The sequence below is a fragment of the Echeneis naucrates genome, chromosome 14, assembly GCF_900963305.1.
Source record: "Echeneis naucrates chromosome 14, fEcheNa1.1, whole genome shotgun sequence".
Taxonomy (NCBI): domain Eukaryota; kingdom Metazoa; phylum Chordata; class Actinopteri; order Carangiformes; family Echeneidae; genus Echeneis; species Echeneis naucrates.
In genome coordinates this window covers 15,575,141-15,603,128 of record NC_042524.1, presented here as the reverse complement: position 1 = coordinate 15,603,128, position 27,988 = coordinate 15,575,141, and the positions used below count along the sequence as shown (strand labels likewise).

The following is a 27,988-nucleotide window of genomic DNA, read 5'->3' as shown; positions in this document are numbered from 1 at the left end:
CTAAAACACTTCTTTGCTGTCAAAGTGCACATCTAATTAAAGAAAAGCATCTATTGCGAGCGTAATCAGATTCAGGTGGGGCATGAATTGGATCCTCTTGGACATGAATGCTGGGCTGGGGCCCCGTTCAGACCTTCAGATCTGTATTAATATGCATCTTCAATGATCTGTCTCATATGTCTCAAGAGGCCACCTGTGATTACGTCTCACTCTCTTGATTTATATGCAAATAAACAATGCAGTGTTCTTTTAGGCCAACAACACGGCTCCATTTTCAATAATCCCCCTCATATGTGATGCAGTGTACATGGTGAACTTAATGACACAGGGTGTGAATTTCAACAAGGTAGTCTTGTCACAAGTTTGAAAATACCTTGCTGTTCCTCCCCTGGCAAATTTGAGAATCGGAATTGAGACACAGGATAAGGCACACACAAAACAGGGATTTACTGTTCAGTCTCTTGTTTATCTTCCACCAAAACCTTCCAGCAACAGATAAGTTGAGTTTGGCTGAGAAAGATGCTGAACCACTTAAATACTCATTACTACAGTTATCCTCATGTTTGTAGACTTTATTCTTCTTGCCTTTTTCTTCACGAGATGCCAAATTTCATCCCAATCAGTGTAAAACATCGAGTGATGAACGATAGCGAGCTTGGCCCAGCTCTGCTCATTTTTATTTTTTATTTTTTGTTTCCCTTGGACATAAATCTCCTGTAAACACTGGAATGAATTTGAAGATTGAGAAGGAGGAAAGTGGAAAAAGCATAGTCAGTCTCCACATAAGGCCAAATGGCACAATCAGTTCAAATGCCAGCTGGTGTTCCTCCAGGGACTGAGTGATTGATTTCTCTTTGACAGAGGAGACAGAGTGGAATTTCAGCCCAGCACTAGATTTCAAATGCTTTTTTTATAGCGGCGAGGATCATGAACGGAGTTAGTGTAGCAAACAACTATAATTTTAAAGACACTTAAAAATGCATTGATAGCCCGTGAATGACAGTGTTACAAGCAGATCTATGCGTATACAATCACTCTTCACACATACAATTCAAATCCCTTTTATATACCTCGTGCTATCATGTGGCAGCCAGAGAACTGTGTGCGGTGAGAGAAACAGGGGAGTTATGTGATAAACCATTCCTTGGATTGATTAGAAGCGGGAAATTGCACATAAGTTGCATGTCTCACCGAGACACTCCCAGATTTGGTCTCATTTGCATTTACCCAGAATGTAGAAACTATTTCCTATTGCGCTAACTTTTAATTTTTGTTTGGTCCGTAGAGCACGCCAATAATAAAAAGGAGCATTTTGTAGTGAATTGTAACAGATTAAAGCACCAAAAGCCCAAAGAATGAGAACATGTGAGGCACTTTTGCCACATGAATGATTTTCAAGTTGCAAAATCAATATTTTTGAATTAGCAGCTGCTGATAAGACATACGTGAATTGTGAAAGGGGTCACTCTTTGGGTCAAACTCACTTAGAATTATCACCTGGCACTGCAGTTTGCTCCAGATACAGTGCTCTGATAAACCTGCATTCAAATCAGTTAATGCAAAATTGATTTTCTTTAATCGAATTTTCATCTATAAATATTCTGTCATGCATTAATCATTATGTGGAGACAATAAATGCCCTTTATAAACGGGGTTCGTCCAAGAACCACACCCCTCTAACGGCAGCGATGAAAATATCTTTGTCCTCCGTTTTTTTTTTTTTTTTTTTTGCATTAATTGTGCAGTTACAGGAAACAAGGGCAGATAGAGGGGATGAAAAAGGGCAACAAAGGTTTAACAAAGCTGCTTAACGTAATTTGCTATCGGTCAACCCTCAAACAGTGATGGTGCAGTCTCTTTGGTCTCCGCAGAAACACGCTGTCCTTACAGCACAGAGCTGCTAAATCAACACAAATTAAAAGCATTGCTGTGTTTATTTGAATCTGCTTCATAATGATGTACAAAATGACACTCACTGTCCTGCATGTCATCACCAAATTTGCATTTTGAAGCTGAGGTTAATTACTGAACACTTTGAGTAAATACTGTAATAATATCCCAGCAGTACTTTACAAGAATGGAATGCACAAACGGATAAAAAAACAGGGATTATAAAACAAGCCGAGAGGAAGCATGTCAGACAGGCAAAGAAATGTCTCCTTTGCTCATTTGTGAGTGCATGCCTCAGTGTAAGAGGAGCAGCGATGAGAGCAAGCCAATAGGGGGGCAGGAGGAGCAAGAAAATTATGAGAATGAAAGGAAATGAAGAATATAATGGGACTGGCTGATAAGGTGGCATTTAAGGTAGGATGTACAGTAGACGGAGCTAAATGAGTCTAGACCTTAAAAAATGACACAGCATCGGGTTCTCTGATAATGGCAGGAAGGTTTTGTCTAATATCTTGATAGAATATTAATGCAACCTTTTTATCTTCAACTAATGAGTTCATTAAATTCTAAACATTTGGTTATTTCATCACACTTGAGTTCTAGTTTGGTTTTCCTCAACAGATCTGGATGTGGTGGCTTAGACAGGTTTTCTCTCCATTTCATTAAATTATCAGGCTAGTTCAGATGCAGATTTATCAAAATGAACAATTTTCTTCTCAAAAAAAACAACAACAAAATGATGGTAAGCCATCTCTGTGGGCATGGTGACCCAAACAAGCAAACAACTTGCTCGTTCCACTAAATTGACATCTTTGCACGCAATAACTTACGGCCTGACATTCTTATTTCATTACACCTTGACAGATGCATTTCATCTACATTAACTGATTTGGAGTGGCTGGTTTGATTTCGTGTCCCTGCGCATCTTAAATTATTTGAGAGAGCTACTACCTCAATTTATTGTGAAGAATTGTTATTTGTGATGTATGTTTGAAAATCTACTTTTTGACAGTACACAGCAGACCAGAGGTAACGTTTGAATTAGCTGTTGTGGTAATGATACACACCATTTCCTTGTGGTTGCGTATCAATCTGGCCTGGCTCTTGTTAACTTCACACTCTGGGCATTATAATGATTAGTCAGAGATTTGATTAATGTCTTAATTACTCGTCCTTCTTGCGCTCGCTTTGTCAATTATTCTCTCTCGCTTCACTTATTGTGCTGTTCACCTTCCCCTGCTGGGAGTGTAACCTGTGTGAGACTTGCAATGAGCTGTAAATCCCGTACCAGTGCCAATTATCTTCAGGGTTCTACAGCTTCTGCAGCTCTGAGGTGTAAACATGTCTCAGCGCTTCATTGTGTCACATTTCAGATGCCAAGGTTTTGCTCCACAAAGGCAATCAGCCCTTGAGTCAATGGCATTATACAAATTAAGGATATGTCGCAGTAAACATGTTTACGCAATCATTCAAGTCATAAAACATAATGCATTTTGTCTTAGGCACATTATGAAATTCTGGTTGTCTTGAACTGCTTTCAGGGAAATTAACATAAGTGGCTTGTGTTCAGGAGGGAAATGAGAGGGAAAAGAGCATTTGGTTAAACTAGATTAGAGCTGTTTACATCATGTGCAGCTCTATCCTCTAATAATTATGTTTACCAGCACAAGTTTTGAAGGAAACGTAATTGCGGTCCATAAATTCACTAAATGCTGTGCTGCTTGTACTGCAGTGAAAACATAGGGAGTTGATGTGGCTGCAGAGCGGTCATATAAAGCAGAGGACGTCTGGTTGTGGTAAGGCTTAGATTACATGTCAGTGAGCACTGTCTCAGCATGTGCTCGCTCTCTTGTGCACCCAGAGTGAAAGGTACACGGAGAGGGCGGTAAAAACATAATGGATTTTTTTGATGGTAGATGGGTTCACATCAGTTCAATCAGATATACTTACTTATTAACCTGAGGCTCATTGCAGCCGGATGTATCTCCTGATAACACTTTCCACAAAGTAAACAAACAAAATAACCATTAAAAGCAGAAATCATGCAGGATTGAACCTTTGATATAAGAAATAAGAAAAACAAATGAAATATGTTGTTAGTATCAACATCATTTGTTGATATGTTCATCAACGCCATTTTTTAATGTGCTGATTTAAAAAGCAGAATCCCTCAAAAGAACAAATCAATAAAAACATAGTCGTAAAGCAATTGAATGTATTTTTCAGTTGCCAAAGTGATCATAATAGTATGACCACTGAAACGCTGAAAATGTGGAAAAATAACATTTTGTACCGCAAACATGCATACTTTTTGTTTTCAAGACAGCTTCATACAGGGACTGTACTGCTGGGATAGAGAGTATTTCACATTATTAATGTTTCAAACCATATTGCAGTTCAAAGAAACAGAAGAAGAAGATCCCATCGACAGCCACAGTGTTCTCACCTCGGCTGTGGCTGTGCTGAAGGTATCTGTTCAGTAGTCAGAGTGAACATTTCCAAAGTGGGTGTCGTACAGTAGGCTGCTCCTATTCCATAAATAATGTTGGCACTTCCTGTCAGTTGATGGTTATACGATTGCAGGGCACTGAGGTCCCGTTACCTGTGGCTGCTATTTGCACAAAAAATATAGGGTGCTGATTTTAGAGGTGTACCCGCCATGGGCATGAATCAGACTGTGCCACTGGGGAACATGATGACCCAAATAGTGAGTGGAAAAAAATAAAGCCCTATTTCAAAAGTACATGTATTTTTTGAAAAGGATCCTGGACTAATTTGAAGGGTCTAATTGGGTTTGCATGTCTTTGGACAAGGACAATGTGATTGATGCAGAATCCAGGAGTTCACCTTCAAATTTTAGCAACACAAGCCTCCATCTGTTCGTTCTGCAGACCTTGAACTGCTCAGGCATTTTGAAGTTTGAGTTCCCTTGAATGCTTTTTTTACGGCGAAGAGGGTTTGCTGAAATCCTCAGATATTTCAGAAATGTTTACCCTAGAGACTGCAAACCTCTACTGAGATCAGGCCATCAATGACATCTTTGTCAGAGCAGGCCTCAGCACAGCACCTGTGACAGCTTAAATCGCTTCCCATTTTATCAGAACAGACCTGTCAAACCAAGAGACAGGTAAATGTGCCTTGACAGTGCATACATGTGGATGAGATACGACTCCGCAGACCTGAGAGGGAGTGAGTAAGGAGACAGAAGCGAAAGCCGGAGGAAAAATCAGCAGGAGGACGTGATGGGGTGGGGGGTGGAGGAAGAGAAAATCACCCTCCTACTTACCAGAGATCAGCATCAAGGTAGCGATCCACATTCTGGGTCTTGGTGTGACACACTGCAGAAATCTGCCATGGTCAGACACAACTCTGAACAATGTCAGCCTTGTTATTGGCCTAATATTCAAGGATTTACCCCGATTACGCAGTTAGCCTCATCCTGTTGTGATAGTGGGACACTAAAGGCAGATGTGGTGTATTGGGGTCTAAGTGAAGGCGGAACAACTGGCCCTCAGGGTGACTGAGAAGCAGACATTTCTGGGACACTTGATGTTTCAGTGATGGGTAATTGGACCCCTGGATGTATGTAACATAAACTATGAAATGCCTTGGGTATGGAGTGTGCTCTGTCTTGGAAGGTTTCAGATTTAATAGATTCTCCAAGCATTTAATGCTCCAGATTTTTAGATGCGGTGGCAGGGTGGCTTTGGGGACAGCGATGCCAATCAGTCAGCGCTTTTGTCTAAACTATTGGGTTGATTGCTATGCTGTTGGGTACGGACCTTCATTGTTCCCATTGTATGAATCCAAATAACTTTGGGGATTTGTCATCGAACGCTACCAGCAGATTAGAGCTTGAAAAATATACATTTACTGAATGATTTTACACACATTCATGGCCCACAGGCGGGCCATCCTACAAACAATAGGTTCCCCTGCCATTTTCTTTTGGCCTATTAAGATGCTGCTCGAGTGAAATGTCTCATCAGTTGTTGGATATACTGCCATGATTTGGCAGACATGCTTGCTCCCTCAGAATACATTGTAAGGAATTTGTTGAAATGTTGTCACATAATGGAGCTAGATCAAAAATCTGGAAATCACCTAATTCTAAGCAGGACTCATAAGCCTCATTTGAACACTGCTTTAGTGCTGACTGATAAATGTGACCATGCGACCTACTAGCTGCTAGCGGCTTAGCATTAACCTTGTTTGAAACTCATCAAAAACCTATTTTATGTAGATAATTGTCTTCCCCCAGATGCTGGAACCATACAAGTAAATGGCTTTTGAATTTTTCACTTTCATTGTCACATGGACATAAGATTATATGGGTTTGGGAGTTTAGGGACCCACAGCTTTTTTTATTCACCCAGTTGGAGGAGTAGGTCTCAGTCTCAGTCTCACCCATACAATCCAAAGTCAATGTGTTTATAGGGTGGTATATTTGACAAAGATGGAGCAGTATCAATTTAAAACCTGTAAAAAGGTTCATAACATAGTTCATTAAAAAGGGAAACAATTAGCCTAGACAAAATGTTAATGCTTTAAACGACATGATAACACAAATAGACTTTATGTCCTGAGCAGTTTACAGCTGGTTTTCATTTTAATGACCCAATAGAATCTCCTAATCTAACTCTGGTGACTTGTCTCCAAAACAGAACTTTATTTTGGTAAACACATCAAGGAAATATGGAAAAAAAAAAGAAGCTTCTTTCCCCCTCTGAAATAGCTCCAGGATTAGTCATTTTCTCTCCTTTAACTGACCTAGAAAAGTGCTCCATGCTTTTGTTTCCCAGGACTGTTTACTGCAGTGCTCAATACTCCGGGGCTGTGTCGCTCGACACTCCTGTAACACATCCGATTCATTCTGAGCTCAGTAGCCTGGAAACTCATGAACCAGAAAACACAATCTCACAACCCTGACCGACTGTAGATTGGCCTTCATTGGCTCCAAGTACCAGAACTCAAGGGCGTCTTCAAAGCCCAAATATACTGAAAATCTGAAAATAATTCACCGCACAGTGCATCACACTATTACCCACTATAAACTATAAACCTAAGCCAGTTCTCGTCCTGCTGGATGTAACGCCTTTGTTATTCTCCAATCGCAAGAAAAACGGATCCACCCTGACAATCACTCACTCTCAAAGGCCCTTTGGAAATGGGCCCCGATATCAGAAATTCAGACTGTTTATTATTTAAGGTCAGCGTCAAGACCTACTTCAGTGGAGCCTACTGTCCACATGTGCTCATTATACTGTATAATCGTTGGGCTTCTCTCCTCTCATTTTCTTCTCCGCTTAAAGGAGCCCCACAGCTCCTGGTGCGGATCTGTAATCCCATACAATGGCTGTGCAGCAAATTCTGCAGTACTTTTTGTGAAGGTAGAATTTAGGAGAAAATCACAGCTGTGCGAGAGATCTGAACATAGAATATCAATTCTTGAGCTGAATTACACTGAGAAATATTAGCTAAAATGCACAACGTTTAGGATGCCTGGCTGGACACAATGATGCTAACACAATCGTAAATAAACTGTATTTGGTTTCATGTTTTTGCTTTTTACACTGTATGTATCACATATCCAATGGATAAGAACGGGAATGTAATTTATCGAACTCCAAAGTACAGACTATATTTACTTCTGTTTTATAGTTGGATGCTTCCTGGAGGCTAAAATATCTTTTGAGGCTCGACTGCGGAAAGTATGAAAAGGAAATACTCCCGGCCGTTAAGCAGTGTTTATGAGCATAAAAAGCAAGAAAATACAGTGTAACCTGAGGCCAGAATGAGCCTTACCAGACATCAAACAATGACCAAGCAATGCAGAAAATTAACAAACATCAATATGGCTTCTTGTCTGGAAGCAGTCAAAACATTGGCACCCATAGTTCATACACTGATTGCAGGAAGAAGGTGTTAATGTGTCTGTAAAACAGGGATTTTGCCTTTGACAGCATACAGAAAAACATCTGCTCTGGCCCCAGTGACACTGGCTCCCATTAAAACGTCATCGCAAGCGGGTTTCTGTGGCCTGTGCAGCCGTAGCTTGTGCCACTGACTCTTCTCTGTGCTGTTTGCCACTGATTCATGGTGTTGCCAAGTGGAGCATGTGAAGGGAATAAAAGACTGGGGCTAGAATTGAGCCCTGAGAGACCCCAAAGGTGATATCTGCTGAAAAAGATAAAGCACTGTCTATTGTGATAAAGTGAGAGAGCAAACCCTGTCTCCCAAAGAAAGTTCATCATACTGTGGCCAGTGTGCTCTTTACAGGGGCAGGAAGGTGGAAGGAAAAAAAAAAAAAAAAAGATTTCTAATTCAATACCAACTCATAAAGCAAGATAAACAACCTACCTTACCACCTACTTTAATGAATTTAATACGAAACAAAGAAAAGTCTATTTTAGATATGGCTTTGTGGGAAAAAGATGCCAAAACATAGGTGCTGGACACGCAAATGCATTATGCTGTGGTTTGCACATTACGGATCAGTTTAGATTACTGAGATTACGCTCCAGTAAAATTAATATGCAAAGTTACATTTAATGAATAATTGATAATGACTAATAAATACTGTAAGGCACTTGCTGTATGAATGTGAAAGTGGCTGTAAAACAAGCAGATCACATCAGTGCAATGCGCCATTTAAATGAAGAAATGTTGGACGTTACTTGAAAAAGGGATCACTAAGTCTGCAGCAATACACAGCGAATGAAAGTAAAGGGGTTGTTTTAAGGCCTTTGGCCTCTGCCACACACTGCAGTGGTCTTCATATAAGTCTGTGAGATCCTCACCAACTTCTGTGAAGTCTGACAGCCTGAGTGTAAGCTTCTCTACACAAGTCGATGCTTGCAATACGAAGAGACTCCTTAGTGAGAACCCCAAAAAAAAAAAATCCACTCTGTCTCCAAAAAGAACTAATCTCACTACGTCATAAAGGCTATCAGGCCTGCTCAGAGCTGAGCCAGAGAAACAACCCAGTGCTCAAGGCGGTCAATTAAAGCTGCATGATCAAATATGTGAGATGCTGTATAAGGTCCCAAGACAAAGCGCCAACCGTCTCTAGCATCTGCTGTTTCATGGAGGTCATCCAGGGCTCGTAATAGAGTTTTTCCAGAATGGTGCTGTTTAAAAAGGCAGCACCTTTACTTGGAAGCTGTGTGCCCCGCCCGCACCCATTGTGAGCTGGGATTGGTTCCAGCATCCCCCACAAACCCGGAGACGGATAAGCGGCAGAAGATGAATGAATGAATTGCATTCACATTACATTTTTCTGGTTGGGAGGGGAATAGAAACAGCCAGAGTCACTAGTTGTAGGTCTCTGTCTGTCCTCCAAGTAATGCAAGCACAAAGCTGAGGAAAATGTGCCTGCAGCCGTCGAACTATGTATATGATATGAATTACTCAGACCAACATTGCCAAAACCATTTGTAAGAACGTGTGCAGGAGCATCAAGTGGAGATGTAGAATAGCTCTGAAGAAAGTAAAGCATAGCAAGAATATTGTTTTAAAATAGCTGTAATCTGTCAGACTGGGGTAACAATTGAGGAGGGTTGTTGTCTATACATAATTATCTACCCCCAATAATGAATAATGTCTGCCTTTCTTCATCATCATGAAGAATCTGTGCTTAACTTAGCATACCTAAAGCCAGCCTCCAAATGAAGAGGTGTGGAGCTGACTGTGTGTCAGAATGTGTCAGAATCTAACTGACATTAAATTCAACTATTCTGGAGAGAAATTCCACAAGGTTACAGAATCAGAAATACCAAAATGCCTCTGTTGAACCTCAACTATAATGAGTTCAGCAGAGTGAAGACTAATACCCTGCCTGGATCTGATGACTCACAGTGCTGATTACAGCAAGGAGGCAAGAGAAGAGAATAATACTCACCATGTCTGTGTCTGACACCGGCCCAAAACTCGTCACGTAGATGTTCGTCTTCACTTCTGTCACAGTTTCTGAAGAAAGAGACAAAAAACAGAAAACATCACAGTGCAGTCCGTGCCTGCTGCGGTGCCGTCTTCGTTAAGCTGATTGTGATTTGTGTACATGACGGTGAGGTTTGCCTGTTGGCATTTCACTAAGCGGCTTCACACAGACATTCAGCTGTAATCAAGGGTTAGAGGAAACACTGAAAATTTAGACACAGTCAGTGAAATCCATCCAGTGGCCTTCTGGGTGGATTAATACCTGGATTCTGGTTGTCTTTGTGCATCATTTTGTCTGAACTAAATGTTGCTGTTGTTGGGCTACAGATTGCAGGTTGAACATCAGAACAACAGTATTAGACATTTTATTGTTATTAGACAACAACCTTCACATTGCTGGGCAGCACTTGTTGCAGCACTCCCAACTCTTTGGCCCAGAAGGGCTTATTCATCCTCAAATCAGGGGGCCGGGGGGGTTGAAATGCTGCTGTGTTTGAAAATCTTTTGTTCAGTAAAATTGTCATTTGTTTGGCTGACGCTTGTTTTGTCCACTACAACATAAAATCAGGTTTGGGCCTGGCCCAGGTCTCTATCTTTGGAAAGAAGACATCCCTTTTGACCCAAAATAAATTTAGTTGGCCTCAGGGACTACTGACTCTGGAATAAAATACAGCTGTGTTAAGGGCAGTCTGTGTGTGTTTTTTATTGACATAAAGGCTCCATTCTTTATCCTTGACATAGGTCTTACATACACATGCATACATGTGTTAGAGTAGTATACTCTGGCATGAGTGTCGGGAGGCTTTTTTCTTTGTATATTCCCTTTATTACAATTACATGTATCATTGCACTTAACGTTACAGAGCTCAATAATTGCTTTTGTTCTGTCTGTACTGTTTTCTAGATGATTCTTGATACCATGACAAGGATTAAATTGATCATTATACAGTACGCTAGTCAAGACTTTTTTAATGTTTTTAATGCGATATGTTTTAAAAGATGTGGAACGACTGTTTCCAAACCCTTCAGAAGTGTTTCTCATACATGATTAAAGAGGCCGGGATGTGAAAGTTGTGACGGCTCAAAATGCGTCCTCTTCAATGTGGGCTGACTCAGCTCCTCTGGCTCAAATGTGTAAAATAGGCTTTTGGGCCATTGGCGAGACGAATAGCTGCTCCCATGGGGGCAACAACAAGAGTGATGACAGTTTTCTACAAAAGTGAAGAGATCCTCGGTTCTAACTGTGTCCCAGATCTACGCAACCACCCACAGGTGAAGTCTCTGGTCCTCTAGCAAAGGGCCCCCCTGAGAGAGGAGATCCACTTCCACATTAATCATTTCAGCAACACAAATAGCTCTCACAAATATGTGATTATCACAACACTGAGTCAGCATATTGCATGGCGCGCTTAGGCATGAAAGAACAGAATGAGTTGCCCCCTTTCTGTTTACAACAATGCACCAGAGCATAGGGCAGAGCCAATAGATGCCGCCGAAAATGAAATTAAATGGTGTTTCTGTTCAGGCAGTTTTTTTTTTTTTTTTTGGAGACAGTCCCACTTGGCGGTTTCTGTAGGATCTGACTATGGGTGGCAGGACATGGGGTGGCCAGCACCAAAAGACGGGTAGTGTTGTTTTTCTGCGGATGGAGACATTTGACTTTGACGGAGTGAGCTGGCTGCACAGAGGAGGGCCCCTACTGGTGCGTGCAGGTGCATTGTTGGACGGAATCTGCCCGTTTATAACCATCTTCTTGTAATTGCAAAATTAGTTTTGATAAAGCTGTTAGTCCAGGAAAAGCCCGCTTGCTCTCACAGCACCACACATTCCCTGTGCCACACGATGGAGTTATAATGACTGTGAACCATGACCGGTGCAGCCCTCACCATCTCCCTGCCCTTGGAGATGTGAATGCACAGAGGCAGAATATGACATTGACATCTTGCGCCTGGTTCTTCCAGTCCAGGCCATCCAGCCTGGTGGCTCTGCAGCCTCTTAGCCATGCTTGTGGCTTAAGCAGCAAGCACTAGAGCAGAAATGACCATTCCAGCTGGCTGGCTGAGAAATGGCAAAGCCTGCTTGAGCATGTGGGCTTGCTGTTATGCGTTTTGCTGTCCTTGAGGGATGAATATTTGGATGGAATGGCATCAATTAGAGGGATTTTCGCTGGAATGTGCGCTTATTTGCCATTTGGGCGTGATTGAACAAAGACTTCCACCCATGGGAGGACAGATTTCCATTACAGTGCTGCACAGAATGACCTGATGTGAGTGTCATCTTGTTTTTGGTATGCCCTTTGTCTGTATCAGTTACGTCTCCAGACGCACTAACAGCAAGCAAATAAGTGAGTGGCCTTGTGAAGGTTAATACTTGTGAAGGAAAGAAGCAATCTAAAAATGTTAATATTCGAATAAATATCGAATAAAGTAAAGCTGATCTTATATCTACTGACCAATTTATATATTGTCCATTAATGTGATAATTGTTGAAATTGATGTTTTTTTCACTCCTTTTCTCTGCATCTGTTTCGTAGGTAATCAAAGCTTCGTAACTGCACCTCCTATGATAATGGGAGACATAAATACAGACAAAAGTATAGTGATTCAATGATAAATTCTGTGAGGACTTTTACTCTGTATTTGTGGTCAAAATCTTGAGAGCTGATGAATAGGCCAATGATATCTAAGGCAGAAAATGATGTGTAGTCCAAAATACCACACCAATTTCTAAGATGTTTTGTCCAGCGGGGGGGAATATAAGACAGATGTCGCATGTCCTCATCTAACTATTGAGTGTGTTTCTTGTTGTCCTTCCTCACTCATACTTGTCAGGAACAAGATTTAGGCAGTGTCCTCTGGGTTATGCGTCTGCCTGCATTCTTCTTTATGTGTTTGGCCACCCTTTCTGCAGAGGATAGAGATGGCTCTTTCTCTTTCAGTCATATCAGTCATAATAGAAGCTTAACATCAAATGATTGTGTGACAGCGTGGGGGCATTATGACCAGAAGCCTGATGTGTGAGGAAAATAAGGACAGATGAGTCATAATAAGGACGTTCTTCTTCATGGTCAGTTGGCCAACTGAAGATGAAATAGCTGTGAGCACCCTTCTTGAACTGTACCCACAAACATGCGGAGTATCACTGGAATCATTTGTTCCTGAAGAAAAATCATACACAGGATTATTTTCTGGTGGTTATAACTCATGCCTTTTCTATAGAGCAGATTCCAGGATGTTTATTTGCAGTGGACATCAGACATAGTGACGTCCTTGGAAGTCTGAGCCAGAGTGAATCTTAGAATATCTGCATCATGTCTGTGTTCAGACTCAATTGAGTTATGGCGTCCAAGATGAATGAGTCTTCAAGTACCTTAATTGCCTCCATGAGTTGTGTGTCACAGCTGCTGCTGCTGCTGCTTTAACTGGTGACCAGCTTGAGCCAAACTACAATAATTCACTGCCTGTTGTTAAGAACTCCTGTTCCGTTCACCTCACTCAGATTCAGCAAACTTAACAAACAAACAAACTCAGCCTCACCTTGCTCATTCTGTGACTCCCACCCCTCCATTCAACTCTACGAAACATAAAAAAGTCTATTCTATTGGTTTTACTTCTTGAGCCATGTCAGGTGATCATTAGATCTAGTGATCTAATGAATGAGAACAATGTAAAATACATTGTTTAGATCTGTACAGTACAACTAATTCAGATCTGTTACCTGTTTATTCTGTTTACATCACTATTATGAAATGCAGTCAGACGTTCAATACTTGATGTGACACAGTGACCAGTCACAAATCTCTTTCTCTGTGCATGCCTCTGATTTATCCAACATATACTGTTTCTTACCTCCCAGCCCAGGACGTAGCCTGTTGTCATATCCATCCAACAGCCTGTCGAGGATTCGGGTGAAAATGGTGATATTGTCTTTACTGTCATCAGGCAACGGCTCTCTGTGGCCAACTACTGCCCTGTAGGAAGAAATGAGAGAGTGCAAGATGGATTGAAAAGACAGAAAAACACAAGATGAAATAAAAGCATTGGTTTGTTGTTCCACAACTGGAGCGGGACAGTGGCATGCCTTCATCATACAGTGGTGGGAAAGCCAGCTGTCTGTGATCATTTAATCTGTTGTGACATTTCAACTTGAATTATTTATTAATCAAAACATTGCATATATATCTCTCTGGGAATAAATAAATGATTTGTAAATTGTGCTTATGTATTTTGGCCATGCTACAAGGTGAATTTCATTTGAAATTAATTTGGTGATGATTTATAATTTAACTTTAATAGAATACATATTTTATATAATTCAGTACTTTAAATTTGATTTGTTTCTGATTAGGAATTAGGCCTGAATTCTCCTTTCTTTTTCATATTGCGTCCACAGTGAAAATGAGATGTAAGTGATCTGCCCAGGGCTTTAATCAATATTTGGATAATAACCGTCTGGTTGTATTTGTTTTGTTATATTCCTCTTCACAGGCTGTAACCTCCCTATTTTACAATTTATGATAATGAATTCATTCCCAAATAGGAAATACTCTGCACCGTTTTGTCAGAGAATTCATCATATGCTATCAGCCACTGGTTATTAATTTACATGGCCCACAATCCTCTGCAGAACAATATTGTGGTGAGATGAAAAGGCCACTGCACTGAAGGTGGAACGCTGATGAGTTAATGAGTACCTTCTTTAATTAAACTGAAATCCCCCGAGGAACTGACCTATAATATTGAAGTAATCCTCCTCAACAACCAGTCCGTTTTCCTGATGCACTATCACACATTCTGGTGCTGGTTGAGTATAAATTTAGGGTTTGTAGAGAAACCTGAATCTTTCCTTAAGAGGGACTGGCCCGTGCTCTTAACACCAAATGTCTCTTTGCTTGGCCAAGAAGAAACTTAATCTGGCTCATATTAACAATTTAACATATCCAGCCCATCTTTGCCACAAACCCATCCATTAAACCACTTACCTGGTGATAGTTACTGCTTCCAATGGATACTGATAATGAGTTTGGGGTAGTTGGGATTTCAGGCTTCACAGAGACAGTTAGGCAAATGGTTTCAGCATAGCTAAATGGCTATTATGTTGAGATACAAGAACAATAAATAAATATCAATGAAACATCAGAGCTCCCTCATGTTCCAGAGATTACTACGTTTCCTGACAACTCATGAAGAGTCCTGAAGACTTGTGATGCCTAAAAAAGAGAGATTGAAAATACTTTTCTTTTAGGAGCTCAATTATGAGGCGTTGGAAGTTGTATTAATGCGAGCAAATATTAGAGTGCTACATCAATATTTTTGAGAACATATTGCTGTGATGGCTGCTGAAGGGTTAACTATTTATTTATGAATGAATCCATGAAATATTCATATGTTTGTCTTTCAGCACCACTTCACAGACAAATACTCTCTTATTATTAAGCTCAGTATTGTTGTGGGGCAGACTATTTAAAGTTAATTCATACGCATGAGGGACTGACAGGAAAAGATGAATGCAGGTAATGCAGCGTTACTGTGTGTAATTGTATCTAATTGATAGCAGCCTCACCGTTTACTCATTGCTCTTCTGAATCCCTTTAACAGCTGTTATGTTCATGCTTATGAAAACAAAACATCGTCCTGCTGCTGCCGCTGCTGCATCACATTAAAAACCTCAGACTGCCGAAACAGATTTGTCATATGTAAAATTTGACATTTTTCGACAGCAGATCACTTTGATTTTTGTGTGTATTAAACTGTACTTGCCTGTTACCAAGGTGATCATGCTGGACTTGAGTGCAAGATTAAGTGGAGCAAAGTAATGAATAGCCAGTTGATGTCAGATATTTGAGCTATAGTATTTCCAAAGTGTCTTCCTCTGAATCTGAGCCTTTTAACAGTCAGCTCATGATTTGCACCTTATTGAATAGGACACAGTTTGATACATTCTGGTAGTCCAATAGGCCTCTGACTGTATAATTAGGCTCTGCTGAAAATATGTTAATCTAACAACGTAAAAAAAAAAAAATTCTCGCTTTTCAATCAGGCTTCTCATCAAAAAGTGACAGCCAGGCGTGTTGAGAGCGCTCAGACACGGCGACAACACTGCCTCCAAAAAGCTTTGCAAATGTCTTGGACTGGTTTAGCTGCAATAGGTAATATCGCACTTAACATGAATCATATATCAAACAAAAAGCCCTCTGTGGCCTCTCTGCCAGCAGTGGTGGAGATTCAAAAATTAATGAGGAACCTTTATTCCCTGAGAAACCATTCTAAAGTCTGCCCCACACTATTACATCGACTTGAGAAAAACAAAGTACGTGTGTGCTGTGTCGCATCTGTGTGTTTTATAGAAGCACTGTCCCTCCCTCTCTATCACACAGACACACACTCTCAAGTGCACATGCTAACCTCCTCCAGGAGCTGCCAGCTGATTAAATTCACTGATGAGGACAAAGAAATAGTACATTCCCCTTCTCCGAATTTGAAATAATTTCTGCGTAAAAGCATTGGTTGTGTAATCGTGTATTATTTTAACATGCCCCTTTATAAGTAAGTCCCAATAAAAGCATAAAAATACAAGATGAGGAAAAAAAACAACAGCAAGGAGGGGCAGAACAATAGTAATCCTGGAATAGTTGCTCATAACGTAAAAGAACAAACTCAACAAGTGATGCAGTGAATTTTTTTTTCCCCCTGGAATAAGCAGACAGGGTTTGAACAATGAGGATGGAGAGATGAGCACCTCCTGTTTCACAAAACCCGCCACTGTTGTGCTTCTACCCTCATTGTGGTGTGAGGTTCAATTCAACATCCTGCCTTTGTAAAATATTCATATTAGTCCTGGATTTTAGCATGTAAATGTTCATTTTTAATAAGTGCCATTCTGTCTGATTGCATTATGCTGTTTGGTCACTGTGAGGATGAAGCTTCATGGTTAAAAGTGAAAGGTAAGAATTTACTACAAATGTGTCCTTTTTAATAGCCTGACAGTAAAGTGTGAGTGTGAGTGATGCGTTTCACAGCTGACAGGTTGAAGTAATTCAGCTCGAGCGGTTCATTGCAGTGGTGGCTCACTGTGTCTTCACTGAGCCATCATGTACAATTGTAGAATAATGCCATTGATTATGGCTGATCTCTGCTTCTTTTACAAGACAAAAACAGTATTTTAATATATGGAGTTTGGCTCCACTCAACCTCAACCTGAGCAGACGCTGAACTAGATGTAGCGAAAAGACCTGTGCTGGTGTTTGGGACCTTTTAGCTGACAGGAGGACAACACTGATTTAAAATGGGAGATAATTGGCTGCTCAATTTGGTACTTACGTACTGTACTTGTGTATCTGTTGATGCTGGCTTGTATCACTCAAGCAATCAATCTCAAGATCTGTTGGACTAATCTATCACCTAATCAGTCTCCCGTCAGTTCATCACACTGAAAAAATAATGTCAGCTCTATTGATTACCGCAGTCTATCAAAAATATTCAGCGACAGACTTCTCTGATCATTTTTCATCCTTTGCCGTATTTGCAGTGACAATGCACTGTTACAGAAATTGACCAAAGCTTGACATCTTCCAGGACCAAAACTCAGAGCTTCACGTTTTGTGAAAAGAAAATCAGTGCTGCATCCAACACCTCAGCTGTAATGGAGCAGTGAATGGAGCACAAAGTTAACCTCAGGCTGGCTGGACTAAACGGATTTTCTGTATGTGTATATGAAAAATATTTATACTCTAGCGCTGAAGTAAAACCTTTTGGCCATTATTATTATTATTATTATATAAAGCTTTAATTTAACTTAGTAAGATTTGGTATGATGGCATCATGGTATGGGATACAGCTGTGAATGTATGTCCTGGAGCAGTTGGTCAATTAAACAACTTAATCCTGTGTGTGCAAACAGGTTACGAATATCTCTGGAGGTGAATTTTCTCTGAAGAAGTGAAACTTTCTTAACTGGCCATGTTCTGGAAAAGTCAATTCTTTAACTGATTATTGCTTGGCCCCATCTCTTCAAGTAACCGGATTTACAAGCTTCTTTGTCTCTGATGAGGAACTCTCCACCCTCAAGATGAGAGACCAAAATATTTTACGGACATCTGCAAATACACACCATGAAACACAGCACACTAGCAGAATCAGAGCCTTTTGTTGATTCTGTTGACGTCAGTACCTGTGCAAAGCAGTTTTCACTGTCCTGGAATTCATTGATGTTTCGCGGATGTTGCACACCATGAAATGGCCACTCTGTGCAGGCAATGTAGGAAGGAGGAGAAAGTAAAGACTTTCAAAGCTGGTGGGAATAAATGTGTGTGTGGGCCGAGCCAGCTGAGTTAGTGGAACGGACAAGTAATGAGTGAGTGGGCTGGCTCTTATCCAAGGTTAGTGCACTGAACCAGCCTGACAGGTGAGGGATTGCAGGCTTAGCCAGGGTGGAGATGTAGTGGTGGCATCATCTCTCAGGGTGCACATGGGTGCTTGCCTCCAGCCAGGGGAGGTGGAGGGAGGCGGGCGGTGATGGGAGCTGCTTGGGTGGCAGAATGACATGAAGGTGCTTCATGAGCTGACAGAGTGAAACAGACTTGAGTGAAGGGATGTAATTGTCCAAGTTACAGTTCAAGTGGACCGTTATGTAAAAATTTGTACTTGTGACTTGTTTGACTTATGAGGTCAGTGAATTCATCCTCCACCTCCTGGGTTGAAAATTTCAAACCCACATTCTCTGTACCAGTGGCAGGTGGAAATAATAAAAAAAAAAAAGTTCTTAGGGATTCTTAGAGGGCATAAAAGAGGCCAGAGGACAACTTGTCTGAATGGAAACTGTGGTTCAAGGTGGCTGAATGTTCCTCACCTACACAGTTGCCTGAAATTCCTGTGACAAGGTATTACTTCTTTAATATGATGTGTCGGCATTTAAAGGAGGACGGTGGGTTGGGATATTTGACAATAGGGGAACATTTAAGGAAATTGGATCAGGCAGTTTCATTTGACAGAGGTCAGGAAACTGGAATTGTTGAAAAGAAAAAACTTTTATGTTATACCCACCAGTCCAGCATGACATCATCAGTTAAAATGCTCTGTTTACCAGGGCGTCCAATTAGCCCTGATCGACACCCATCTAAACAAACTGGGGCCACCCAAAACAGTGGGTGGGGCATGCTCGTGTGGAGGACTCTGAGGGATTGTCTGGCAACAAATAAAAAAAAAAAAAAGGGTGACATGCTGCTCGGACCAATCAAATACAAGCTTCCATTCTTGACAAACTATTTTGTAACACAGCAATCAAAATGTGTATATCCTGAAAAGGAAATCATTTCAACAATCAGAGGGCTGATTTGTACTTTGTGTTTCAGTAACGCATGATGCATAATGCCATCCACTTATGCAGTAGAGGCTGTTTGTGAAAGGCAAATCCATCAATATTAACTTCAGGGTGTGTGTCCGCAGGTGTTGGGGAGAACTACTAAAGTTGCACAAAGCCTTTTGTGGCTCCACAGTAAGCTTCAGGAAGTCTGATCAATGTTGCTAATAATGTCAGTCTGAGGACAACAAACATGGAAGTAAAGAAAGTCTGTGTAGTTAGAAAAAAGTCAACTTCAACTTCAATATGGTGGCTGCTTGACTTGCATTATGGGTAACGTAGGTACCAGGGTCTGGCAATAATCAAGAGTGTGCGGAGTAAAAAAAACAATATCTGTGGCTCTCCTGCATCCACCTTGAGTCTGACTGTGCTGCAGATGAATATTGTTGAAATCTGATTTGTGAATATAAGAGAGTTGACTGATAAGAATCTTGATATTCAACCACCACTAAAGTGCCCAGTCGCACTTACTGAACTCTCTTGTTGCCGAGTGCTGGGGGCGACTGAAATCAGATGGAAGGGATGAGTGAGGCCGTTCTGAGCTTTGTAGAAAAGATATATTGGAAGCTGATGACTTTTCTTGACTGCAGTTATGGGGATTCTGTTTATTTATTTTATATATGTGGCAACAAATATTTAATTCCATCTCCCCATTCTAAATCCCACAATGGGTGGCTAAGACATTGTGGGCGGAGAGGGTGTCTAATTAGCGCATTCATGATTAATAAATATTAAATTCCAAGCTGGAATTCATGCTTGAGTTAACCTTTATAACATAACTAATCTCCCCAACCAGAGCCTCCTACTCACATTCTCCCCAAGTCTACCCGCAATATACTGAAAATGTTACGCAGCGGCGCATTATGCAGCATATTGTCTGTTACCACAGGATGTCTTGTATCAGTGAAAGCCTTTACAATGTGACTGATTTTCTTTTTGTCTGTACCTTTCTTCTCTCCCCCATTTGCCTGTGTTGAGTAGATAATATTTACAGGAAAGAAGGGATGAGGGCTTAGACTGACTCTGGGGACAGCTGCTGCATGTACAGTCATTCATCGAGGACAAAATGTCCCATGTTACTTCTCTCACCCACTTTGGTTTTAGGAATTTGAGAGGCGCTGCCCCGAAAACTTCTATTTGTGGAAAGTGGAGCTTTTGTAATGAATTTAAATTTCACAATGTTTACGGAGGGCTTATGTAATGTTTAACTCCAGAAGACTGACATTTAATGTAAAACAAAAGCAAGCCAGTGTTGGTGCTGTTAGTCCAGCTCTGGGGAGGCTCTTGCTGTTGTATCACTGTGTCTGTCTCGATGGAAATACCTCTAGAACTGCTTCATGAATTGACATGAAATGTTGTTCAGACATTTATGGTACCAGGAGAAACAGCCCAATGATTTTGGTGATCCCCTGAATTTTGGATGAACTTTCCTGAAATTTAAAAAGCTTCCTTTTTTTTTTTTTTTTAAACTTTATTTTACTTTACTTTATTGATTTTACTTTATTTCAACAGTGAATGACTGTTGATGACTGCAAAATATCAGCATGCTGACATTGTGGGCATATTGGTGCGGTGGATGCATTTAAGTGCACACTAATTAAATACATTGTGTTCACAGTTTTGTTAAATATCCCATTTTTCACTATATCCACAAGAGCAGTATGGGTACATTGCCCAGCCCTCCATCAATACATCCTTCCCCTGTAACTTCCTTCATCTTCTTCTGTGGGATCCCCAGGCAATCCCCTGCCAGCTGGGCTGGAGTCTTTCCAGCACGTCCTGGGTCGGCCCTCTGGGTTTTTACCCCAGTTGGCCGCGCCTGGCACACTTCCTGAGGCAGGCACCTGGGAGACATTTTAGAAACTGCCTGAGCCACATTGGAAAGTGTGTTCACTGTACACACTTTCTAATGTGTGTTTGCACTAGATGCCGGGTTAGCATGTGTCTACTGGGAAAAACACTTAGGAGTGCTGCCTGCTTCAGCTGTATTGACTTGAGAGAACAAACTTAGACATTTAAGACGTTGCCAAGAGATTCAGATCGGCATTCCTTCTTGGAACTGTTTCAGCTTGGGGAAAAGCTTTTCGATGAATGGTCAGCATTAATAACAGCTACGGCCAGCGCTTGTCTAACACTTCCAGTTAAAGCAAGAGGTGGAAGCCAATTTGGGGTCTGCCTGGACCATTGATCACCATTGGAGGCCAAAAGTTGGAGACAGTGTTTAACATGTACAATCTGTTCAGACAATGGAACAAGGGGAGGAAAATAAAATCAGTTGGAAAAATGTTAATTCCCAGCTGCTACTGCCAACAAATCGTCCAGCACTGCTGTGCTATATGCTGTAGTTGATGGTGTTGGTGGAAAAATGCTATCTTTGTGGAAGTTGTCTCAATGACTGCTCTGCAGGCCTAGCTTTGCATAGAAGTTTTGTTTGGTATGTATGCATGTTTGTGTGTGTATGACATTTCTATCCCACAAGTCAGATGAATCTACTGAAATGTCAAACTGTTTTTAAACGTGCTGCATTAATGGGTGCATATTCCCATCTTCAGTTGAACAGCACTGGTCCATCCTACCTAGCTCTCCTCTTCTTATGCAGTACACACAGATCCTGTCTGCTCCACCCACACACAGTCTCAATTCCCCAGTCCATTGCTGTAAAAGCTTCTGCCTTACTTGATCTTGGATTTCAACAGTTTTCGCCTCCGTTGTTGTCCTTGATCTTTAACCAGCTTTAATTCACTGCCACGCCAACCAAGGTCAGAGGGAGGGCAGAGCGATGTCTTTTTCAGTGACTGTTAAGGCTGCAAACAGAAGCCTCACCTGTCATCTGAAAGGTTTATGGTCCACACTAAGAGAAAACTGAGAATAATGAGTCAGGTCAGCTATGTTCATTCGTCCTTTCAGAACATTTTAAACCTTTTATATCAGTGTTTAAAATGCAACTTTGCTCAGTGTGCAAAGTGTTACAGCAATTAATTCTTCAAAGGTTTTTAATATTTCATTTAAAGTAATAGATCTCCATCCATCCATCCAACCATGGCTAACTCTGACAAGGGGATCCCGAGGTGCTCCCAGGCCAGTGAGGAGATATAATCTCTCCACCTGGTTCCCCTCCTTGTGGAGATGCCCTCAACTGGCTCCTTTCTACACAAAGGAGCAGGGGCTCTACTCAGTCTTTCCCGGATGACTGAGCTTCTCTCTCTATCTCTCAGAGAGACCCCAGCCACCCCGTGGAGAAAACCCATTTAGGCTGCTTGTATCCACAATCTTCTTCTTTCAGTCATGACCCATCGCTCATGACAATAGGTGATGGTATGTATGAAGATCGACCATGTAGATCGAGAGCTTTGCCTTCTGGCTCAGCTGGCACAGCACTGCACCAGCTGCCCTGATACTCTGGTCAATCTCCCTCGCCAGAGTTCCCTCACTTGTGAACGAGACCCTGAAATACTTAAAACCCGTCACTTGGGGCGAGGACTCAATCCCCACCTGGAGACAGCAGTCCATCGGTTTACTATTTAGAACAAGGCCTCAGATTTAGAGGTGCCGATTCTCATCCCTGCCACTTTGCACTCAGCTGCGAACCGATCCATTGAGCGCTATAGATCTAAGGCAGATGGGGCCAACAGTGACCCCCTCACCCCATACTCCGGCAGCACCCCCAACAAAAAATCTCTGGGCACCCAGTTTTACAAATCCTCCAGATCCACAAAGCACATGTGGACTGTACTCACAGGCCCCCTTGAGGATCCCTGCAAAAGAGTTGGCTGACCATGACCAGGACAGAATCCGCATTTCAGGTCGTATCTCATCATCTCCTGGAGCTTTGCCACTGAACCAACTCCAGAAGGCTGAATAATCTGAACTGCTGTTCGGTGCATATGCACAGACAACACAGAGAGTTTTCTCCCCTGCCTTCAAGCGGAAACCTCTGCTTCACTGGGCGGCACCCAGCCGGGGTCTTGTGAGTATCCCCACACCGGCCTGTTGTCTCATGCCCTTTGCCCTTCCAGAGAAGAATAACGTCCAGGCCCTATCCAGAGCCGAGGCTGTGTGTGGAGGTAAGCTCCACCAAATCCAACAGGTAGCGCTCTGCCTCACACACAAGCTTCGACTCCTTCCCCACCAGACAGGTGATGTTCCACGGCTTTCATTGCTCAGGCAGCGCACCTGACTTGAGCGGTTTCTCGCACAGGTTGTGGATCCATGAGATGTCGCTTAGATCTATTGATCTTTTTTAAAAAGCTCTATTATAAAAAAAAACAACAAAAAAACATGTAATGCACACAAGACATGCATTTTTCAGGATAGAGCCAATGCCTTTTTTTTTTTTTTGTTTTTTGTTTTTTCGTTTTTTGGTTTTTCAGCTCAAATGAAATGTGCTGGATGGAACAACACGGTCCCTACAGCAGGAAATGATCTAACGTGAAGATATGATCTGAAATGCGTGATGTCAACGCGACACTAGCCTACTTTCTAAGGTGTTTCCAGCAGAAAGCTGCAGCCCTCAGTGTCACATGCAGTGCTGATATTTACAGGGATTACAAAAGCGCATCGGCATCAGCGGCAATGAAGAGATCATTTATGACTGTAAGCATGCTTCAGAGCACACTGAGCTATGGAGAGCTGTAAAAGCTGACTTTTTTAAAAGATGCAGTTATTTTTCATAGCCGATGACAGGAACTGTACGGGAGTTCTTATGGTAAATAATTTCCCATAAAGCCTCAGGAAGGCTAGATTAAAAACAACTCAAGAGCCGATGATCTTCAGGCCGATGGTTCTCCTTTTTTAATTCAAAATCTCATTACGATTTCCCAGGAATACAGAGTTATTACAGCCAGAGGAAGGAAGGGATGGAGGGGGTGGGGCGGCAAACAAAAGCCAATACATCAAATAGGAGGGTGCTGAGTTTATTGTTACATGTCTGCACATAAATCCTGGCTACACAGGCCATACCCCACTCCATGTAATTCCCAACTAAGGAGCGTCGGTATGTTTGTTTTTATATGCTGATGCTGAAGCCACAGATAAAGGGCACATACAGGTTCCAGAGTGAACATATGGATCCGCCTCTGAGTGGGCAGCAGCTGTCACAGTGTTTGGTCCTCTGTGGCACAGAAGCTGATGCTACTGAAGCACCTCTTTCTCTTTGCCCGCGTGCTTGACAAGCAACGTTATCCATTCATCGTTTTTCATCTCAGTGACACGTGTTCTCGCCCCTCATCTATGATCGCTATCCTCCCTTCAACTGGAATTGCTCCCTTTTTTTTTTTTCTTTTTTTTTTTTTTTACTGCTGATTCTAGCAGAAATGGCTGGCTGAGCAGGTGTAACTTCAATCTTGCTACTAAATTGCTGCATGTTACTCATAGGTATTGTGTCATGTATTAGCATAAAGTAGTTTTCTCAATGAATATATAAGCAGGTAAATATGCACCCTTTTCATAGTAAACATTTACCGGTATGCATTAGATCATTCATTCAACATGGGGTGTTGTCAGAGTAGCCTCTGCAGTAAAAGCCTGGTGATGCGTGTCAGTCTGTTCAGTGTGCCAACACAGCGTGACACTGAGGATGCTCACATGGCCTTCTGCACACACACACATATCTGCACTACCAAGGCATAGAGAACAGACTCAGTATAATGTCATTTTAAACTTAACGAATTAACCACTGACGTTCCAGTTACCTTGGATACTCCAAGTGATGCTGAAATCACTTCTGGAAGTCACATCACATCTCCAAGGTGTGAAGGGGATGGTGGAAAAAAAAAACAAGTTACAACCTAAACAGTGAAAGAAGAAAGTGCTATCACAGCGCAGTTCAGCAGCAGCACCGCTGGTACCAATTAGTCATCTGTATTCTTCTTTATTAGGAGGGAACAATGGCTTCCTGCTGCACACATTCAATAGAACAATCAATAAATTAGAGAGAAGTGTATATTAACACTTGGCCTTAGTGAATTAACCTTAATAAATTCTCGGACTGTGATGTGGATCCAGAACAGTTTATTTTGCAAATTTCTACTGCTGTGAATCATTTAATAAAAATAATCCATAAAAATCAAGTCATCACCCCTGGCTAATTACTGGACTCCAAACGGTGCTCAGAGGAAAATGACACGAGCGCCAGGAATTTCTTTTAATGTCTGCTCTGTCTACTGTCCTTGGTTGACCAGTTTAATTGCTAACTGTCTAAAAACCAGTATTAAATCTCTTCCTGCTAGTGTTGAGCCATTATGATAATATGACATGAATAACTGCTAGTGCCACTGACTGAACAGACAGGGCTGTAAAACTGTCCACAGTTTATGTTTGGAAAATTGAATATTTCATAGAAGTTTTGACGTCACCATGCTTCCCCGAAGAGGATAAAGAGAAATATTATATAATCAATTAGGACACTTTCTTCTTTTTTCCAACTGTGCAGCCATTTTTCATTCTGCCCTCTTTGTTGACTGAAGAATAAATAAATACCTTGGGATTTTTCTTTTCCCTCTAGGACGCTGCTGGTAGATCTGTTAGTGATACAAAAAAAAAAAAAAAAAAAAAAAAAAGACTAAGCAATAAGTAAAGTCGGCTCATTTGATAAATGATTTAACACATAAATGAATGTGTGTGTGTGAGAGAGAGACAGTGTGCTATACTCCCTTTTAGTTAGTGCCTTGCTTTCTTTAAAGTATATTAGAAAAGAAGGAACACATTTTCAGCATACAGTTAAAGGCAGTGATCAATTTCCACCGTCTATTCGATGTCTGAAACAGCAGTTGACCAGTAATTGGCTTCTCCTGCTGTCAGCACACTGACAATATAAATTTGAGCTGGAATAACCGCACAGATTTTTGTGCTTGGTTTTTTTTGAAAGTTCCAGATATAACAAGATGTGCACATGTGTTTTTGGCAGATGGTTGGACTTAATGTTGAAGTCCAAAGGCAGAATGGTTATAGCATAATGTCAGTCTCAGATGCCATCTGACTGTTCCAGACAACACAATCTGGGATTGAACAGTAACAAGGAGTAGAAGCTCTTAACTCTGACACATCAGATAACAGGGGGGAAAAATTAGTAAAGAAATACAAAGTCTGTTATTTTGTTTTAAACTGATGCATGTATTGGACATTTGGACAAAGTAAAAAAGAAAGGTTTGCACATATGGATAGTTTTGTATCATATTTGATTCTTAAACGATTTACAGCAATATCCTGATCAGAAGAACACAAAACCTGAATTTAGTTCATTGCATTTTGAGGAAAGGAACCTTTTTTTTGTAGTTGGCATAAGGACTATTTGTGTCCTTGTTCATGTAGTGACGAATTTTCTATTTTCCAATGTAGACATGGAGGAAATGATTGCTTCTGCAGCGCTTGCATCTCTGTCAGGTTTCCCCATGTTGGACAACAATCAGTGCCATCTTTCCTCACATCAGGAGACACACTAGTCAATTTTATTTCTATAGCACCAAAACAGAAGCCATTTCAGGGTACTTTTCCTATATGACAAGTTTAAACTTTACTCCAACTGTATTTACAGAGACCCGCGCTTTTCCCCATGAAGAGACACTTAGCGTGTAAGTCTTTAATAGGGGTGTTTACCCTTTTCTTTGCTTGTAAGTGCAGTGCCAAAAGGAAGCAGAAACATAGGGGCTTTATTCAGACTTCCACTCTTTTCTGGTTTCTTTCTCCCTCGGTGACACTCTTGCTGTGACACCAGCAAATGTGCATATGTCGTCATGATGACCGGAGGTTGAACATATTGTGTTGCATGTTTCACCAATGGCCGGTCTGGGGATTATTGTTTCCTTTGAATGATCCCTTTGTTCAATGCTAAGGAAGTAAGAAATGAAGTTCAGAGCTTTCCCATCTCTCAATGATGTTGTTGTCCTGGTTTACTCGAAAATCCCATGACCCTCATTGTCTTTTCCTCCAAATCTTTTTCATCCATCATCTTGCAGACTTTTACTTTGTTCATCCACACTATGCCTGTGTAGTGTAGTGGCGTTCCTCTTCCTTTGTTCCACTAGTGGAAGTGATTTAACCTTTACTTTCTGCACAGGCCTTTTTCTTTTTTTTTCCCTGGAGGAAGCACTGATGGGATTTGAAGAACATGAATCACATCAACTCTTGTTGTGTAGATTTTCTCCCTACTTCGTCCTTCATATTTTCGCATTTGTGAAGTTTTGACATGTAGCCATGTGGAAGGGAAATTCCTTTGAATGGCGCCATAAAGTTATGAAGCGCATGACATCCTTCTGGAATTAAACATTACTGTTGATGGCCTGAGTTTATCTTTCATTGAGTCATCAGGCACAACTTTGATTGATTTGTGAAATTGCTGACACTGATTCACTTTAAGGACTCTGGGGTGCTTTGTCTCCACTTCCCAATAGATTTACACATTCATTTTCTGTACTAACTCTGTCTGCATGTACACACTGCTGATATGTGACTCGCTCGTTGACTATCCCTCTTTTTTACACACGTAAAGTGACAGCAACACGCAGAGTGATCAGAGAGAGGGATTTTTTTTTTTTTTGTTATTTCCCGTAGCATTTCATTAGTGAGATGCAGTTTGAAATAAAATGTACTTCACCCAGTCACAACAGTCGTGCGAGCATCAGCATCAAATTCAAACGCTGGAGGTTTTCTCCACCTGTATCATTGCCTTTTCTCTTTGCCCCTTGCTGACTGCTTTGTTGTATTGTCTTGTGTTGTTGCTGGGCTTCCTGCCTCTGCACTAGCCGGGCCCACACTTTTATCTCTGAACACTTTTTCATCCCTGCTATCTGAGGCATGCTCAGCAAGT

The 27,988-nt window shown here is 41.3% G+C and overlaps 1 protein-coding gene across 1 annotated transcript in view; it reads right to left on the bottom strand.

The window, feature by feature from the left end:
- gabra3 (gamma-aminobutyric acid type A receptor subunit alpha3) overlaps window positions 1-21,040 on the bottom strand; it is a 39,196-nt gene extending 18,156 nt beyond the window's left edge. The window contains exons 1-3 of the mRNA XM_029519847.1: window positions 20,838-21,040; window positions 13,677-13,798; window positions 9,791-9,858 (exon numbers count right to left, since the gene is read on the bottom strand). Of these exons, the coding sequence (XP_029375707.1) occupies window positions 9,791-9,858; window positions 13,677-13,798; window positions 20,838-21,040 (393 nt within the window). The remainder of the gene's footprint in view (window positions 1-9,790; window positions 9,859-13,676; window positions 13,799-20,837) is intronic.
- Window positions 21,041-27,988: the final 6,948 nt, after the last annotated feature.